Source organism: Bos indicus, chromosome 18 (assembly GCF_029378745.1).
Source record: "Bos indicus isolate NIAB-ARS_2022 breed Sahiwal x Tharparkar chromosome 18, NIAB-ARS_B.indTharparkar_mat_pri_1.0, whole genome shotgun sequence".
Taxonomy (NCBI): domain Eukaryota; kingdom Metazoa; phylum Chordata; class Mammalia; order Artiodactyla; family Bovidae; genus Bos; species Bos indicus.
The window spans coordinates 53,234,104-53,253,241 of record NC_091777.1 but is presented as its reverse complement, the minus strand read 5'-3'; the positions used below and the strand labels follow the sequence as shown (position 1 = coordinate 53,253,241).

The 19,138-nt window shown below is 50.9% G+C and overlaps 1 protein-coding gene across 3 annotated transcripts in view; it reads right to left on the bottom strand.

The window, feature by feature from the left end:
- Positions 1-14,696, bottom strand: part of RELB (RELB proto-oncogene, NF-kB subunit) — a 28,372-nt gene extending 13,676 nt beyond the window's left edge. The window contains exons 1-3 of one of the 3 annotated variants that reach the window (XM_070771235.1): positions 14,501-14,696; positions 13,451-13,498; positions 7,460-7,803 (exon numbers count right to left, since the gene is read on the bottom strand). In XM_070771235.1, the coding sequence (XP_070627336.1) occupies positions 7,460-7,803; positions 13,451-13,498; positions 14,501-14,555 (447 nt within the window). In that variant the 5' untranslated portion in view covers positions 14,556-14,696. Of the gene's footprint in view, positions 1-7,459; positions 7,804-8,927; positions 9,463-13,450; positions 13,499-14,500 lie in introns of those variants that run through there. The other 2 variants (XM_070771237.1, XM_070771236.1) reach the window with 2 other exon arrangements.
- Between the last annotated feature and the right edge of the window lie 4,442 nt (positions 14,697-19,138).

Here is a 19,138-nt window from a genome sequence, read left to right as displayed (position 1 = left end):
GCACTATGCATGTGTACGTATGTTTGTGTGCATGGAAAGAGGGTCAGATATAGCAAATTGAGGTAAAATTGAGGTCTACTGGTGAATACAGGTGAAGGGCACACAGGTGCTTGTTGTACTATTTTTTTACTTTTTCTGGAGATTGCAATTGTTTTCATTCTAAATTCATCAAAATGTGTACATTAAGTGTATAGTTTTTGTATATCAGTTATACTTCAAAGAAAGAAACAAACAAGAAACCTAGAAAAAAGATTTAAAAGATTTTTTTTTTCAAAATAAAAAGTTGGGGCGGGGTAGGGGAGGGAAGGACTGAGAGTTTGGGATTAGTAGATGCCAACTATTATATGTAGGATGGATAAACAACAGGGTCCTACTGGATAACACAGGGAACTATATTCAATAGAAAAGAATATATGTATAAATATATACATATGTATATATAACTAAATCACTGATATACAGCAGAAATTAACACGATATTGTAAATCAACTATAATTCAATAAAATAAAAATTTTTTTTTAAAGTTGGGGAAGGGACTTCCCTGATATTCAGTGGTTAAGACTGCGCTTTCACTGCAGAGGGCACAGGTTTGATCCCTGGTCAGTGAACTTAGGTCCCGACCACTGTGTAGCACAGCCAAAAAAAAAAGAAGTTGGGGAAAATTTGGAGCCTACATTTAAAAGGTGTGAGACATCATGTTATTCCAGATTTCCAGGTTCTCCTTTTTAAAAAGGAAGTTATGACAACTGGGGCTGGAATTCTACTCAGCAGCTACATGGAGCAGCAGACAGGTACCAGCCCTGTGAGGCGGGGCCCAGACCCACTTGGTTTTCCTGGGTCACTCGCAGGGCTCTGCTGGTATCACAGAACCTCTAAAAAGTGTGATCTGAACATGTAAAGTGAAAACTGAAAGTTGAAAGTTGCTCAGTTGTGTCCAGCTCTTTGGGACCCCATGGACTATACAGTCCATGGAATTCTCCAGGCCAGAATACTGGAGTGGGTAGCCTTTCCCTTCTCCAGGGGATCTTCCCAACCCAGGGATCGAACGCAGCTCTCCTGCATTGCAGGCGGATTCTTTACCAGCTGAGCCACCAGGGAAAGTGAACAGGTAAAGCTGGTGCCTATAAACTACAATGAACAGGTGTGTCTCAGTGGACGAGTACTGCCCTCTGGGGGGGTGTTTTGATACTGGTGACAATTTTGGTGATTGAGACACAGCAGGCAGTACACAGGGCCAGAGATGCTACCCAGCCTGTGATACCAGGACAGACCCACACAAATCCTATAAGACTTCTGAATATCCTGCCAGCATTCACATTGATGACAAGCCTGTTTGAAAAAGTCAGAAGCCAGAACCTCCTTCCGTTTTACATACATAGCATTTTTTTCCCAGGTGCCACAATGCAGGAGATCCCTGGGTCAGGTAAACTCCTGGAATAGGAAATGCAACCCGCTCCAGTATTCTTGCCGGAAAATTCCATGGACAGAGGAGACTGGTGGGCGGCAGTCCATGGGGTCGCAAAGAGTTGGACACGACTGAGCGACTGAGCGCACATGCACACATTTTTTCCCATAACTTCCAAATACACTGAAGTGTCAAAAACTGCAATGGCTATGTTAATTGAGAGAGGACCGAATTTCATTTAGACTGAGAATTATTCATCACTTTGGTAGCTTTTTCTTCCCTCGCTATGCAGCTTGTGGGCTCTTAGTTCTTTGACCAGCGATTGAACTGGTGCCCCTGCAGTGGAAGCATGCAGTCTTAACCACTGGACCATCAAGGAAGTGAGTCACTACCAGTTATGGGCTAAACTGCACACTTCCAAAATTCGTATGTTGAAGCCCTAGCCCCAGGGACACAGACCCTGTAAGTGCTGTGCTTAGTCGTGTCTGACTGTTTTGTGACCCCATGGACTGTAGCGCGCCAGGCTCCTCCATTCATGGGATTTCCCCCCAGCAAGACTATTGGAGTGGGTTGCCACTTTCTCCTCCAGGGGATCTTCCTGACCCAGGGATTGAACCCAAGTCTCTTGCATCTCCTGCACTGGCAGGTGGATTCTTTACCACTAGCACCACCTGCGAAGCCTTATAGCCTTTGCTACTGCTAAGTCACTTCAGTTGTGTCCGACTCTGTGCAACCCCATAGACGGTAGCCCACCAGGCTCCCCTGTCTCTGGGATTCTCCAGGCAAGAACACTGGAGTGGGTTGCCATTTCCTTCTCCAATGCATGAAAGGGAAAAGTGAAAGTGAAAGTGAAGTCGTGTCCGACTCTTAGAGACCCCATGGACTGCAGCCTACCAGGCTCCTCTGCCCACGGGATTTTCCAGGCAAGCCTTTAGAGAGGTGAGTAAATTAATCAGCCCTTAGGGGGGGGACTACCCTGATTTCTCAGACGATAAAGAATCTGCCTGCAATTCAGGAGACCTAAGTTGGATCCCTGGGTTGGGAAGATCCCCTGGAGGAGGGAATGGCTAGCCCACTCCAGTATTCTTGCCTGGAAAATCCCACAGACAGAGGAGCCCGACGGGCTACAGTCCACAGAGTCGCAAAGACACAACTGAGTGACTGACACTTTCACTTTCACTTAGGGTGAGGACTAATCCAACCTGCCTCTTGGCCTTCTGTTCTGAAGTGAAAGTTGCTCAGTTGTCTCTGACTCTTTGCAACCCTGTGGACTGTAGCCCGCCTCTGCAGGGCTCCTCTGTTCATGGAATTCTCTAGGCAAGAATACTGGAGTGGGTTGCCATTCTCTAAGAAGAGGTAATCAACCCTGAATATTCATTGGAAGGACTGATGCTGAAGCTGAAACTCCAATACTTTGGCCACCTGATGCAAAGAACTGACTCATTGGAAAAGACCCTGATGCTGGGAAAGATTGAAGGCAGGAGGAGAAGGGGACGACAGAAGATGAGATGGTTGGATGACATCACTGACTCAATGGACATGAGTTTGAGCAAACTCCAGAAGATGGTAAAGGACAAGGAAGCCTGGCATGCTGCAGTCCATGGGGTCGCAAACAGTCAGACACAACTGAGTGACTGAACAAGAAGAGGTAATTTGGATACACAAAGAGACACCAGTGTGGACAAAAAGGAGAGATCAAGTGAGGAAAGAGAGAAGGCGGCCATCTACAAGCCTAGGAGAGAGGCCTCAGAGGAAACCAACCCTACTAATAGCTCAGTTTTGGCCTTCCAGCCTCCAGAATCATGAGAAAATAAATTCCTGTGGTTCAAGGCACCCAGTCTGTGGGATTTTGAGGGTAACCAGAGCTGAGTAATAAACCACCTTAGCCATGAGATCTGATTCAGCGTCAGATATTAGGACAAACTGCCACCCCACGTGCCAGGATGTCAGACTCTAAGAGGACCACGGCCTCACCACTGGGGTATTCCCGCCAAAATTAATAACCTGATTTAACCTGGAAACAGCCAATACATCCAGAATGTGGGACATACTACAAAACACCTTCCCTGGTGGTCCAGTGGCTAAGATTCCGCACTTCCCAATGCAGGGGGCCCAGGTTCGACCCCTGGTCAGGGAACTAGATCCCACGTGCTGCAACTAAAAATCCACGTGCCATAACTTAAAAAATCCCTCATGAGGCAACTAAAGAGCCTGCACACCGCAGTGAAGATCGAAGATTCCTCGGGCCACAACTAAGCTGTCACGTAGCCAAATAAACAACAACAAAAAATGACACCTTTTCTGTCCTCCATAAACATCCCCGTCCCGAAATGCAAAGGCAGCCTGAGAAACAAACCCAGTCACACCGAAGATGCCTGTCTTTGTTTCTTGAGGATTCTGGAGGCTGGAAGTCCAAGATCAAGGTGCCAGCACCTTGGCTGGGTTCTGGTGAGGGCCTCTTTTGGGCGCAGGCTCTGTCACCGTGTCCTCAGATGGGGGAAGGCTGAGGGCGTTCTCTGGGACCTCATCTGTAAGGGCACTGATCTCAAAGGCCTCGCCTCCTACCACCATCACCTGAGAGTTTCGTGTGCTCAGTCATGTGCGACTCTTTGGGACCCCACGGACTGCAGCCCGCCAGGCTCCTCTGTCCATGGCATTTTCCCAGGCAACAATACTGGAGTGGGTTGCCATTTCCTACTCCAACTTTTGGAGTCAGGGTTTGAATGTATGAATTGAGAGGGTACACAAACATTTAGACCTGACGACTAAAGGCAGGACTGGACTAGACTGGATATTAAACAAGTGGACCAAAGGGAAAAACTATAAAGGATATCTGGGGTCAGTGGGATCAGTAGACTATGGACTTAACCTTAGAAGATATTGTTGCACGAATATTACATTTCTAGTATGTGATAAGAGTGTTGTCATTATACAGGTCCTACCTTGCAAAGAACAAGTCATGGCTTTTGAGAGATACAGGCAGAAACATTTTGAGTGAAGTACCATACCTCCAACTCACTTTCAAATTGCCCTCTATAAATGTCTATATAAAGAGAGAGGCAAGGGTGGGGTGAGAGGGAGGCTCAAGAGGGAGGGGATATATATATATATATATAATTATGACTGATTCACACTGTTGTACAGCAAAAACCAACATAACATTATAAAGCAATTATCCTCCAATTAAATAAAGAGAGAGGCATTGAGGGAGAAGAGACGGAAACATCTCACAGGAGGAAGCTGGCACCAGCACAGGGATCAGAACAGGCATCCCTGAGGTGGGCTGAGGCCGCACAGGTAAATGGGGGTGACTGACTATGCCAAAGCCTTTGACTGTGTGAGTCACAACAAACCGTGGGAAATTCTGAAAGAGATGGGAATACCAGACCACCTGACCTGCCTCCTGAGAAATCTGTATGCAGGTCAAGAAGCAACAGTTAGAACTGGACATGGAACAACAGACTGGTTCCAAATCAGGAAAGGAGTATGTCAAGGCTGTATATTGTCACCCTGCTTACTTAATTTATATGCAGAGTACAGCATGAGAACTGCTGGACTAGATGAAACACAAGCTGGAATTAAGATTGCTGGGAGAAATATCAATAACCTCAGATATGCAGATGACACCACCCTTATGGCAGAAAGTGAAGAACTAAAGAGTCTCTTGATCAAAGTGAAAGATGAGAGTGGAAAAGTTGCCTTAAAACTCAACATTCAGAAAACTAAGATCATGGTACCTGGTCCCATCACTTCATGGCAAATAGATGGGGAAACAGTGGAAACAGTGAGAGACTCTTTTTTTGGACTCCTAAATCACTGCAGATGGGGACTGTAGCCATGAAATTAAAAGACACCTGCTCCTTGGAAGGAAAGTTATGACCAACCTAGACAGCATATTAAAAAGCGGAGACGTTACTTTCCCAACAAAGGTCCGTCTAGTCAAAGCTATGGGTTTTCTAGTAGTCATGTATGGATGTGAGAATTGGACTCTAAAGAATGCTTTTGAACTGTGGTGTTGGAGAAGACTCTTGAGAGTCCCTTGGACAGCAAGGAGATCCAACCAGTCCACCCTAAAGGAAATCAATCCTGAATATTCATTGGAACGACTGATGCTGAAGCTGAAACTCCAATACTTTGGCCACCTAACGTGAAGAACTGACTCATTGGAAAAGACCCTGATGCTTGGAAAGATTGAAGGTTGGAGGAGAAGGGGATGACAGAAGATGAGATGGTTGGATGGCATCACCAACTCAATGGACATGAGTTTGAGTAAACTCCATGAGTTAGTGATGGACAGGGAGGCCTGGCATGTTGCAGTCCCTGGGGTCGCAAAGAGTCGGACATGACTGAGCGACTGGACTGAACTGAACTTAAGGCTGCATGTGGAAAGCACTTCAGGCAGGAGGAACAGCAGTAGCGAAGGCCTGATGGCCGGATGGTGGGGAGTGAGGGGCCTGGGTGCGAGTGGGCAGCAGAAGCTGGACCAGGAAAGGTCTTAGAGGGACTTCCCTGGTGGTCCAGTGACTAAGATTCCACGCTCCCAATGCAGGAGGCCTGGGTTCCATCCCTGGTCAAGGAACTAGATCCGACATACCACAACTAAGATGGAAGATCCCACATGCTGCAACTAAGACCCAGCACAGTTAAATAAATAAATAAATCTTTTTAAAAAAAAAGAAATAAGCAAAGGTCTTAAAGGATCTTGGGCCTCCTCCTGAGGGCACTCTGGAGACAAAGGAGGATTCTAAGCAGGGGAGAGGAGCAGATGTGTAATTTACCAGCACCTCTCTGGCTGCCTTAGTGAAACGGGGAGGGAAATCTGGAGGGGACTGAGAACTGGTCACCAGGGAGGAAGCTGGAGGTCAGGGAGCAGCTGGGCCTGGATTCAGCCCTAGTGGGATGGTGAGGACACAATTCAGGGTCCACAGACACTTGGGCAAAGATCCAGAAATACAAGAAGGCTCCGTATTGGAGAGGCATGAGGCACCAGGCCTCTCAGACATCACTGGGAGAGACAGTCATGGGTGCAATCCCCGAGGAGGGCAACTTGGCAACGGCTGTCAAATTGCCTTTGATGGGCCATCCTGCTTCCAGAAGTTTGGGGATTTTACTTTACTTTTTTTTTTTGCCATGCCACACAGTTTGCAGAATCCTAGTTCCCCAACGAGGGATTGAGCCTTGGGCCCTCAGGTAGGAAAGCACAAAGCCCTAACCCCTGGACCACCAGAGAAGTCCCTGTTACCACGTTTTGTAGAGAAGGCACAGAGGGACTGAGCAACCTGCCCGAGGCAGCACAGCTGGCAGATGGTGCAAGCAGGATTCGAACTCAAGCACTCTGATTCTTACCGTGAACCAAGAGGCTACACTGCCTTTACAGCAATGATTTTGATCAATGCTGTCATATTGCCAGGAAGAAGGTCTTTCTTTGAAAACTCTTTAAATTGAATGCCAAGTAACAGTGGTATCTGGAGAAGGAAATGGCAACCCACTCCAGTATTCTTGCCTGGAGAATTCCATGGACAGAGGAGCCTGGCGGGCTACAGTCCATGGCATTGCAGAGTTGGACATGACTGAGCATGACTAACACACACACACACACACACAACAGTGGTATCATCCACCCCAGCAGTAGCAACAACAACAATAACCACCATAGGGGCTTCTTCCTTGGCGCAGTGGATAAGAATCTGCCTGCCAGTGCAGGGGACAGGAGTTCAATCTCTGGTCCGGAAAGATCCCACATGCTGTGGAGCAACTGAGTCTGAGGGCCTAGAACCCCTGCTCCACAACAAGAGAGGCCACCGCAATGAGAAGCCCGCACCCCAGCTAGAGAGTAGCCCCCACGCTCGGCAACTAGGGAAAGCCCACAGCAAGGAAGACACAGGGCAGCCAAAAATAAATAAATAGATGAAATTTAAAAAACAATCATCATCATCATAAAAATGCACAAATAAAGAAATTCGCGCATGTGACTCCTGGGGGCAAGAGAATCGCAGTCCCCACCCCACCCCCCCGCCTCCCCCCACTCCCGGTGCCCATCCCCCTCTGCCTACCTCGATGGCGGGCAGCGTCTTGCTGGCTTCCGTGCTGCTCTCTCCGAGGATGCTGCCGGCCGAGCGGCCCTCGCACTCATAGCGGAAGCGCATGCCGCGCTGCTTGGGCTGCTCGGTGATGACCAGGTGTGGCCGCGGCCCGGCGCCTGCGGCCGGGGGCACCAGCCGGCCCAGGGTGCAGCCCCAGGGCGGCGGCGTGGCAGGGGGCGGAGGCGCCGCGGGGCCCAGGGTGACGGTGCTCAGGGAGGCCGCCCCACGAGATACCAGGCGTGGCAGCCCCTCGGGGCCGGGCTGCGCCCCCTCCAAGCCGAAGCCATTCTCCTTGATGTACTCGTCGATGATCTCTGCGGGAGAAGCCAAAACTGGGGGTGACGCTGATTGTTAAAAGAAAAGGCTTGTTTAATCCCCTGACTTTTGCCACCCTCTCCATTTCCCGTCCATTCGTTTCTTCAAGACAGATTTCTTGTGGGTTTCACACACACAGAGTAGGGGCTTCAGCTCTGAATACACAAAAAAGCCCCTGCCTTCCTTCTTGCAAATAGACCCCCAGCATGCCCAGTTCTTAAGGCCCTGGGGGTCGGCCTGGTTTCTCCTTTTCCTGCACCCTCATGTCCACTCGCCTCCGAAACGGCTCCTGCACCCATGCCTCCATCACCTCTCATCTGGATCAAGGTAAGACCAAGTCACAGGCACCCCTGCCTCCATCTTGCCCCATTTAATAACAACAATAACAGCCACTCTGCCTAAGCTTCATCTCAGAAAGGAGCATCACCATCCAGCGATCAAGCTGGAAGGATGCCATGTTTGTCAGTGGCTCAGGATCCCATATCCACTAGGTCCAATCCGTGAACTTTTCCTGCGCGCGTGTGTGTGTATGCTAAGTCATCAGTCACGTCTGACTCTTTGCGACCGTAGCCCACCAGGCTCCTCTGTCCATGGGATTTCCTAGGCAAGAATATTGGCGTGGGTTGCCATTTTCTCCTCCAGGGGATCTTCCTGACCCAGGGATCGAACCCGCATCTCTTGCATCTCCTGCATTGGCAGGATTCTTTACCACTTAGCACCACCTGGAACTCTCTCTCCTGCCTCTCCCTTGAATATACATGTATAATCCCACCACTTCTCCCACCCCCACTGCCTCCTCCCTGGGCCGCCCTCCATCCTTTTCCATCTGATCACGGCTCCTGGTCCCCACCTCCCCTCTTCCAGTGTATCCACCACACACAGCCAGAGGGATCTGATATCAGACCCTGTCCTCGTGTGCACAGAAACCTCTAGTGGCTCCCATCTCCCTACGAGTCAGTCAACAGCTTCCCCATATAAAACTCCCCCCAGACTCCATTCATCTCAGGACAACAAGACAAAACCCACACCCCTGGCCTTAGCCACAGAATCCTGGCTGTCCTGGGCCTCTTGCCTCCCACGGCCCCCTCTCACCACATTCTGGTCTCTTTTGTGTTGCACCTACCAAGCCCGGCCCTCTTCGGGGTGTTGTACTGGTTCCTCCATCTGCCCGGTCCCCCTATTTGAACCATGCTGGCTCCTTCTCGTCCTTCCAATCTCAGTTCACCTCTTCAGAAAGGCCTGATCTAACATATTTTCCCCAGGCCCCTTCCTGTTTATTTCCTTCAGAAGCCTTAGCCTGATCTAACATCATTTTGTTCTTTATTCCTTTTCCTTTGGTCTCTGCCACTAGAGTATAAGCTCCAAGAGGGCAAAGGCTTCGGTTTGGGGCCGAATCCACAGCACGTGCTCCATATAATGCACTCAAGGAATGAACAAAAGTTGTAGTAATAGTAACTAATATTAAAGGCAGCTGGCATATGCTGAATTTTCACAAGTGCTGCTAAGTACCCTGGGAGCACATGACTGTTAAAATCCCCCAGCAGTCCCAGAAGTCACACTGTGACCTCTCTGCCAACAAGGAAAGCCAAGATCCCCCTCTGTGAGCACTTGGGACTCTTAAGCCTCCCCACCCAGACCACCCTGTGATACTTACCCAGTTCATCTGTGGAAGGAAGAGAAAGAGAAAGGTAAGAAAGGTGAGGTCCAGAAAGTGGTCAAGACTTTCATGTTTTAAGACAGACCCCCCCAACCCCCTCCCCTCCTGGAACCCTTCCCTCTTCCTCCATCCTGAGAAATCCTGGGATATTAAGCCCCAACCCCCATCTCTCACTCCTGGCTTCCTAGGGTTAGGCTACCCTCAAATGCCTCCCCTCAAAACATTTAGACCAGGGATTATGAAACATTGTTGAAAATCTGATGAAAAGCCAAGGGTTTTATCACCAGGGGAAAAAAAAAAGGGACACCTAAGATTCTAAACAAGGGAAATCCCTAGAGGTTTGGTCATTAGAACTCTGTGCTTTCACTGTCAAGGGTCCAGGTTCGATCCCTGGTTGGGGAATTAAGATCTCACAAGTTCTACAGCTCAGCAAAAAAAAAAAAAAGATTCTGAACAAAATGTGAGGGTGTACCCCTCCCTAAAGCCCACCCGAGACCCCAAGATATCACTTGCTGGTGTCTGAAGCTCCAGGGAGGCTGATCCTCCACCCTCAAGCAACCACCTGCTCTGCATCCCATGCTGGTCCCCCAGTGGTGCCCACCCGGGATCCAGGATTCACCCCTACTTCCTAAGGAGGGAGTAACAGCAATGCTGAGGAAGCCCCTTATCACCTCCTCAGGAAAGCTCAGCCCTGGAAGGGACCATGGCGGATCGAAACCAACCTCCCACCATTCCACAGACGTAGAACAACAGGAGTCCTGAGGGAGCAAGCAAGCCTGGAGGGTCACACAGCCAGGGAGGGTGGGCGGGGTCCAGGTGCCCCATCCACGGTGGCCTGCGCTGGCGACTGGCGGCTGGATTATTGCCGAGCTGCTCAGCTGCCAGATCTGTCCTCCTCCTCCACTCTCTGGGAGTGGCTCCTGGCAGCCAGACCTTTGCTCCTTGGAAAGCAAGCAGTCTTCCTACACTTCTTATCTCATGTGATCTGTGAAGTCAGCAAGGTGAGGAAGACACCCCTACTTGGTAGATCGGGACACTGAGTCTGGGAGAGAGGAGGGGACATACTGTCACTCAGTGGCAGGGCCAACGTCAAGTCACTTCAACTTGGAAACACCTTCTCAGGCGTCCGTGCTGGATAACCTGGGGCTCCAAAGATGACTTAGCCTGTGTCTGAGCCCTCAAGGAGATCCCAGGCTGCGAGGGGAAACTGAGGCCCGGGCAAATTTGACTGAAGCTCTGGAGTGCTTCTGTTCAAATCCTGGCTGTATTCCTTGCTATGTGCTAATGTGGCCTTGAGCCCATTACTTAACTTTTTGTTGTTGTTGTTTAGAATTTGGGATGTTTTAGTTGAGGCATGTGAACTCTTAGTTGTGGCATGTAGGATCTAGTTCCCTGACCAGGGGTGGAACCCCGACCCCCTGCATTGGGAGTGCAGAGTCTTAGCCACTGACCACCAGCGAAGTGAAAGTCACTCAGTCGTGTCCAACTCTTTGTGACCCCATGGACTGTCCATGGAATTCTCTAGGCCAGAATACTGGAGTGGGTAGCCTTTTCCTTCTCCAGGGGAAGTCCCTTAACCTCTTCTTGTGCCTTGGTTTCTTCATCTATAAAATGGGACATAATAATAATGCCCCTCTTGTGGGGCTGTTGTGAAAATTAAATGAGCTGATACGCAGGAAGCACTGAGAACTGCCATGATAGTAGGTGATACAGAAATGCTGGCTAGTGTTGGGTAAGGCGTCAGAGACATTATTTTATGAATTTGGGGAAATTGCTTCTGCTCTCTAGGCCTCAGTTTGTCTGTCTATAAAATGGGGAGGTTGGAAGACATCATATCAGAATATCAGGTGTGGAGTCACACAAATGTCAGTTTGAATCCCAGCTGTCACTTGCTGGCTGTGTTGCCTTGGGCAAGTCGCCTAACTTCTCTTGAGCCTCCTTCTCTATAAAACGAGCTCTGATGTATCTCAGGCATTAGCATGAGGATTTAGAAGCACACTGGGAAATTGCTTAGTATAGAGTCTGAACACTTCAGGCCCTTCATAAAGCTTAGTTATTAGTTGTTTTTTTTTTAATTATTATTATCTAAAATCCTCTTTCAGTCAGGAAATGTTAGGGATTTCTCCTTATTCAGCGTCTGCTCAAATACCAACCTACCCCCACCAACCTCCTACACAAACTTGCCACCATTCAGGTGGCACTGAAGCACACTTGAGCAGCTGTCTTTCTCACCACTTGCCTCAGGGGCCTTTGCACAGGCTAGTCTCTGCCAGAATGCCCTTCCTTCAGTTCTTTGTATGCCTCCTCCACTTTCAGGTCCCCATTCAAATGTCTCCTCCTAGATAGGTCTTCCCTGACTCCTTTATCCAAAGTAACCCCCAGAACCCCCACTCCAGTCACCCATAGTTAGGTGCCTTGGTTTTATCATTTTCATGACACTCGTTAGGATTTGGCATGACCTTATATTACAGTGATTCGTATCAGCTGTAGACTGTGAGCACCAGAGAGGAGGAAACACGTCTGCCCCTCCCCACTATACCCAGGGCTCAGTATGTGTCTGGTCCATCAAAATGAGGGAAAATTTCCCTCCATCTCAGTTCTCCCATCCCCACCTTGCTATTTAGGTGTCACTGATCCCAAGATTTGTTTATAGCCTTTATCACATTTTACAATCCTACAGTTAATTCATTGTGTACCTAGCTGCCTCCACGGAGCACTATGAGGGCACAGCCAGGGTTGTCTCAGTTACTGCTGAGTCCTCAGCACTGCCTAGCACAGGGCCAGGTAAGGAATAGGCACTCAATATTTATTGAATGGATTATGGCAAAAATTACTCTTAATTGAAACCAAAGATCTAGGTCTTGGGTCAGAAAAATCTCAGCCTTGTTCCTTCCCAGAAGCAGTGCTTGGGAGGACCTGTTTCCAGTGCAGCTCCCACCTTTCAGAGTCTCCCACTCAGAGATCTGTTAGAGAATCCACAGGCCCTCCTCCACAGCCATGCCAGCACTTCTGGGGTCCATCCCAAGATTCTACCTCCAGAGAGAGGTTCAGACCCAGCCCTCAGGGGCCACGGATTCAATTCCTGACCTGCAAATTCCAGCACACTTATGAGAAAGGATGTCATCCTTTGGCCATGGTTCTGTATTTCCTTGGTCAGCGCTGTATATTGATTGGGTGCTTTTTTTTTTTTTTTGCTGAATGACACGTGGGATCTTAGTTGCTCAACCAAGGATCGAACCCATGCCCCCTGCAGTGGAAGTGTGGAGTCTCAACCACTGTACCACCAGGGAAGTCCCATGAATTTTGGATGGCACCAAATGGAGGGGCAGTATAGACTAGTGGTTCTGAGTATCTCTTGAGAACTTGCTAGAAATGCACATTTCCAGAGCTCATCCTGGACCCACTGAATCAGAAATTCTGGAGGTGGAGCCCAAAGATTTGTTTTTAACAGCTCTCTGCTGCTGCTGCTGCCAAGTCGCTTCAACTCTCTGGGTGATCCTTAAATGTGTGCCAGATATTGCTTTAATATTGTCATTGTTTTAATACTGGTACTGTTTAGCTGTTATCAGCTCATTGACTCATCTTGGTCCCTCTAAAAGGGAGGCATTCATATTATGCCCATTTTACAGATGAGAAAAACTGAGGCCCAGAGAGGGGAAATGACTTGCAGACAGACATTCACACAGTGAAGGGGTGGTGGCACCAGTATATAATTATTACCTTCTGCACTATGATAGTTAATCTCTAAAGAGGACTCTTCGAAAGCGAGTAAGTGGTTAGTTATACTTGACCAGCTCCTTATCACCTGGGAGGTAGGGGCATCTGGGGACCCCCATCTCAACGGGCAGGGAGGGACACAGGCTGAGGAAAGCTGAGGTGGACCTCTGCAAAACCCCCCAGACAGAGGCGTGCACAATGCCACCTCCATAGGATTCCCTCTGCCCCGTCCTGAGAGTGCAGACGGGCAGCAACTGTGGAGGGCTGCTCACCCGTGGTCCTGGAAACGGCGAGAGAGAGCGAGGAGAGATCAGCGGACCCTGCAGGGAAGGAAGCATGTTCAGGAGGTGATGAAGATGCGGCGGGAAAACCAGGGAATCTTCCAAGCTCCACCCCGTTCCTCTTCTGGCACCGCCTCTTTGGGTCAGGCCCCTCACTCTTGGCTTGCCTGGTCTGGCCTTACTTACTTCCTTAACTCGTGGACAGGTTCTCTACTTTCTCTCAGTCACCCTACCCTTCGTCACACTCAGACCCTGCTCCTTCTCTCCGTTAAAAAGGCTGAGAAGGGCCTGAAGGAGCCCTTATGAACCTCAGTTAGAAAAGCCCCAACCCCCTCCCTTATTTCAGGGTCAGACCCTACCCTTCACTTTTCCAGTTGTCAAGCCAGTCTTCTCCCTCTCAGACCCTGCCACTTCTCTCCTGAGGCAAGCCCCACCTCCTCTTTCTTCTCTGAGTCAGACCCCGCCCTCTTTTTTTCAGAACAGGCCCTCCCCCTTAGCTCTCTGCCAGAGTCAGGCCCCGCCCCTTCTCCCTATCCGAGTCTGTCCCCGCCCCCTATCACCGTAAGCCCCGCCTCTTACTCTGAGTAGGCGAGAGCTTGCTTCCTTCTTTGCGTTAGGCCCCGCCCCCCTCATCGCACTAATCTAAGACCCCGCCCCCTACTGGGAGCCAGGCCCCTCCTTTTTCTCCCTCTCTGCGTCTGGCCACGCCCAATCCCTCAGGAACGGCTTCCGCTCCTCCTTCTCGGAGTCAGGCCCCGCCCCTCCCCTCTGTCGTCGGGTCCCGCCCCCTTCTTTGCCTCAGGGTCAGGCCCCGCCCCCTTCTCACTCTATAGTGGGACGCCTCTCTCTTACCTTGGACCGGACCCGGTCACCATCCTCTGCCTCCTTCCTTCCCTTTGATATAGTGTCCCCAAACCCTCACACTCTCCCCGCAGAACCCCTGGACTCCTGTAGGAACTCCCAGACTACTCCGGGACCCCCAGAACTCCCGCGTCTCCAGTCCCACCCCAGACTCCTCTCCTGATCCCTGGCCCCGCTTACCCAAGGGCCCGAGCTCCGGCGCAGCGGACGATCTGGCGACGCGGCGACTCGGCATGGCCCAACCAGTGGGGACTGACGGCCCGGAGGCCAGCCCAGACCAAAACACACACACGCGGGCGGGCAGAGCGGCCAGGTGGCACGGTCTGGCGGACGATCGCGGGTCGGGAGAGCGGCGCAGGGGCTGGGGCCTCAGGCCGGGCTGGACGCGCGGCGCCCGGGGCTGCGGGGGGCGCCGGGCCGGGCCGGGCGGGCGGCGGGCGGGGGCGGGGCGGCGGAATTCCCCGGCGCCGCCGGCCTGCGCGTTCATTGGCCCTCACCCCGTCGTTACGTCACGCCAGGGGAACGGGAAAACCCCCACGCGTCACGTGGCTTCGGGGGTGGGGCCGGCCGGGAAGAGGAGGCTGGGCTCACCCGAGGGGCCCGACCAGCGACGATGCCCATTACCCAGGCCAAGACCACTGAGTCCGCTTGGAGCCACTACCTAACCTACCCATGTAGCAAATTAGGAAACTGTGACCAGCCTCCCCAAGTCTGCCAACCGGCCTTGACCTGTTTCTCTGGCTGGAAGGAAGCTTCGGGATCAGGAGGTTACCAGGGCTCCATAGCTGCCCTGATGATAAACTTTTCGAAACTTCCATGGTCTCTCTACACCTCAGTTCCTTCAACTGAGTCAGTCGTTGAAGATACTGAAACATTTAAAGCTACGGTGTCAACTCTAGGATTTGTCTGTTTTGTTCCTTGCTGTATCCCCAGCACCTAGAACAGCACCTGAAAAACAGTAGGTGCCCAATAATGTTTACTGAATGAATGGATGGATGTTTCATTCCTCCCCATAGGTCCCTTAGGTTTTCTAACAGCCCACAACACTTTCAGCTCAAAGGCTCAATAACTGTCTGGGAAAGATAACAGCATAGACCCCAGGGTACATGAGTTGAGTGCCTGATCCCTGGGCTTACCTGGGGGCCTCACCAATGCCTCACACCTTGCACCAGCATCAGAGAAAGGTGAGATAATTGGAACTAATAGAGAGAAGAGGAGATTGAGGCTCAAAGAGGGGCAGCCAGTTGGTTAGATCATGTCAAGCCTATTCATTAGGTCACAGCTTGGACACCAAGCACCCTCAGGTCACAGAGCCCAGGTTTGACATACTGTGTCTGCTTGTGAAAATTTTGAGTGTTCCACCTCTTCTCTTCATGGCCCACATGGACTCACTGATTCAGTTGACATACACTTACTGAGCACCTGCTGTGTGCCAGAGCCTGCACTGGGTACCAGGGCACCCAAGCCAGCCCTGGAACTGCTCATGGGAGGCAGGAGAGTCCACTGTAGTTCTCAAGGTGTGGCCTTAAGCCTTCTGGTGATATGAAGTCGGCTTAAGTTGGAGTACTGCTCTAAAGCCAAATAGGGAGCAGACATTTTCTGCAATGGCTGGATAGCAAATTTGTTCTGCTTTAGGCTTTGAGGATCAGACGTCTCAAAACTCCACTCTGCCATAGCACTGCTGCTGCTAAGTTGCTGCTAAGTTGCTTCAGTCGTGTCCGACTCTGTGTGACCCCAGAGATGGCAGCCCACCAGGTTCCCCCGTCCCTGGGGTTCTCCAGGCAAGAACACTGGAGTGGGTTGCCATTTCCTTCTCTGCCATAGCACAAAAGGCGCCAAAGACCATACAGAAACAATGAGCATGACTGTGCTCCAATAAAATATTATAAGCCACTGCAAATTGAATTTTAACTTTCATGTCAAACAACATATTGAGATTTTTCTCCAACTACTTAAAACACGTCAAAGTTACAGAAAAATTCAAAATGCTGTTTTGGGCCTGCAGGCTGTAGTCTGCATATGACAAGGGCATTGCTAGAAGGCTATGATTTGAAGGTTCAGAATCAGGCTGCCCAAGTTACAATCCTAGGTCTCGCACTTACTAGATCTTAGGAAACTGACTTCATCTCTCTGAGCCTCAGTTTCCCCTTCTGTAAAATGGGTCTAATATGATGGTTGTGAGGATTAAATACTAATAATAGTTGACACTTGTATAGAGCTCTTCCATGTGCTAGGCACTGTTCTAGCACTTTATGTCACATTACTTTGTCAGACTTTGGACAAATTAATTTCTCTGGTTTTTCAGTTTTCTCATCTGCTCTTGTGAACTATGACTAACAAGAGTTATTGCACACAGGGTAATAATACCAGGCACTCTTCCAAAAGCTGGGGACACAGCAACCAACACAATAGTAAAAAGCCCCTGCCATCATGGCAGTGAAATCCAAGCCGGGGGAAGAGACAGCTGGAAAAGAGATAAGCATGGTGACGATAGTATTACAGAAGATTAAAGCAGGATACAAGGATTGAGTATGAGGGTAGCATTTGGGTTTGGAAGTTCAGGGAGGGTCTGAGGTGACATCTGAGCAGATACCTGAAATGGTGAAGGATCCATGTGCATGTCTAGGTTAAGAGTGTTCAAGGCACAAGGAATGGCAAGTGCAAAGGCTCGGAGGTGGGAACACGCACGGCATGTTCAGAGAACAGCAAGGTCGTGAGGGACTGCTGGGGAAGCAGTGGAGATGAGGCAAGAGCCGTGGTCCGCAAGGTGACGGGGCCATTGGGTACCGAAATTTAATGAAGAGAACCACGTACAGCTAGACTAGAACTTGCCTCGTGGTAAAAAATGTTGAATAGTGGCTCCTATGCATAGGGCCAGTTAGTCCACCTGCTTCCCTTCTGCCCCATGAAATGTCAGGGTTCACAAAGCTTTTGTTGGGTGAATGACTGAAAGGACACATCAGAAACCCTCAGCTTGGGGCTCTGAGCCCCACGAGGGCAGGCCTGGGCTTGTTCTGACCCCTACTGTGTGCACAGAACTCCCCCACTGCTCAGAGCAGTGTCCAGGGGAAGGGCTCAGGGAACATTTCTTGACCGACTGTATGTTAGTCTCTCCACTGGTGTCTTTAAAACAGGTCCCATCTAGGTCTATACTTCTGGATGTGTGCCTGTGAGAGTCCGAATTGTGCAAACATGCACTCAGCAAACATTCAGTGACTCCTCTGTGCCATGGACACAGCAATGGCCAAGGCAGCTCTGAGACTCACAGGGCTCAGTCCAGGTAGTGATGACCTTTAGCGGGCAGAGCTGGGATGTGCGACCAGGAAGCTGGTGGCGGGGGCGGTGGGGGGGGGGGGGGTGTCTGTCCCAGAGGAGGTGGTCAGAAAGGGCTTCCTGGAGGAGCTGTGGAGCTACAACCTGGAGCATGCATAGGGTAAGATGAAGGGTTGTGTGCCTAGAGGCATGTCTCAGGTAAGGGAACAGTGCCAGAGGATAAGAGGTCACAGCTAGTTACAGCAAGGAAGATGAGGCTGTAAAGGTTAGGAAGCCCCCTCCCCACAAGTGTTCAGCACCGTTAGCAGCCTGGGCTCTTCTCCCAAGGGTATTGGGGAGTCATGGTAGGTTCTGAACAAGTGAGCAGGGTCAGGTGTGTGCTTCACAAAGCTCTGGCTGCTCAGGACTTTCCTGGTGGTCCAGTGGTTGACTCCATGCTCCCACTGCGGGGACCATGGGTTTGATCCCACATGCCACGCAGGGTAACAAAAAAAGAAACAAGAAAAGTTCTGGCTGCTGGATGAGGAGTGAATGGGTGAGGGGAAGGGCAGGAGACCAGGGAGGAGGCTGAGTGGGGACCCCAGGGTAATGAGGAGCCTGGCCCAGGTGGTCTCAGTGGAAGCAGTGAGAACCCCAAGCAATTGTGGGGTACACTGACGGGTCTTGCCAAAGGCTGTGGGATGAGGATTTGGGGCTTTCTCCTAGGGAAGTGGGTGCGGGGGCTGACGCACAGCAGGAGAGGGAGTGGAGCAGCTGCCTGAGGGGTGGAACCTGCAGCGTGTGCACACGCACCTGTGTACACAGGTGGAGCTCTGTACACACCTCCTGGGACCTCCTGGATGCCCTGCCTCGCTCTGCAGGGCACCGTGGCAGAGCTTCTAAGCCCCAGGGCTCCTCTCCTAGAAGTACTGATGAGAACACCCATGCAAATAAACAAATAAGAGGAAACCTGGGAATGTGGGGTGCCAACTCCTGGGAGTGCAGGGACACCCAGGGGCCTCAGTCCCCTCACCGACAAAGTGGGTGAGCCAGTACCCAGTCTGTCAGGAAGGCAGGCACACCACACACCAAGACTCTGCCTGGGTCCTTGGCACAGGCAGCCCTGAGGGTGCTGATGGCACCCCAACAGTTATGGCTGCCACAGCCTGGCACCGTTCTGAGCCAGGATTCACCCTCGGGGTCCCCCTGGAGATGAGCTCTTAAGCCCAGAAGCAAGGTCAGGCAGCCAGGGTCCCAGGACGATGGACCGAGGTAGGCAGACTCGACTCTCAGGGCGGTAGGTCCGCCCTCCTGCCCTGCCAGGCTGCCTGAGGCCAGGAGATAATCAGAGGCACAGGTGAGGCTTTGACATAGCTCTGTGGCTAAGAGTGCTGATGCGGTGAGGTCATGGCAGGCAGCTTCCCGTCTGTGAGATGGGACAGTTCTGGAACCCTCTGGGAGGAGAAGGATGAGAAAGGGGCCTGGCCTAAAGCGTTCCTGTATATGCTCAGGAGAGCCACCCACACCTGCTCCCTAGGGTGGCAGAGGAAGGAAGGCACGAGGTGG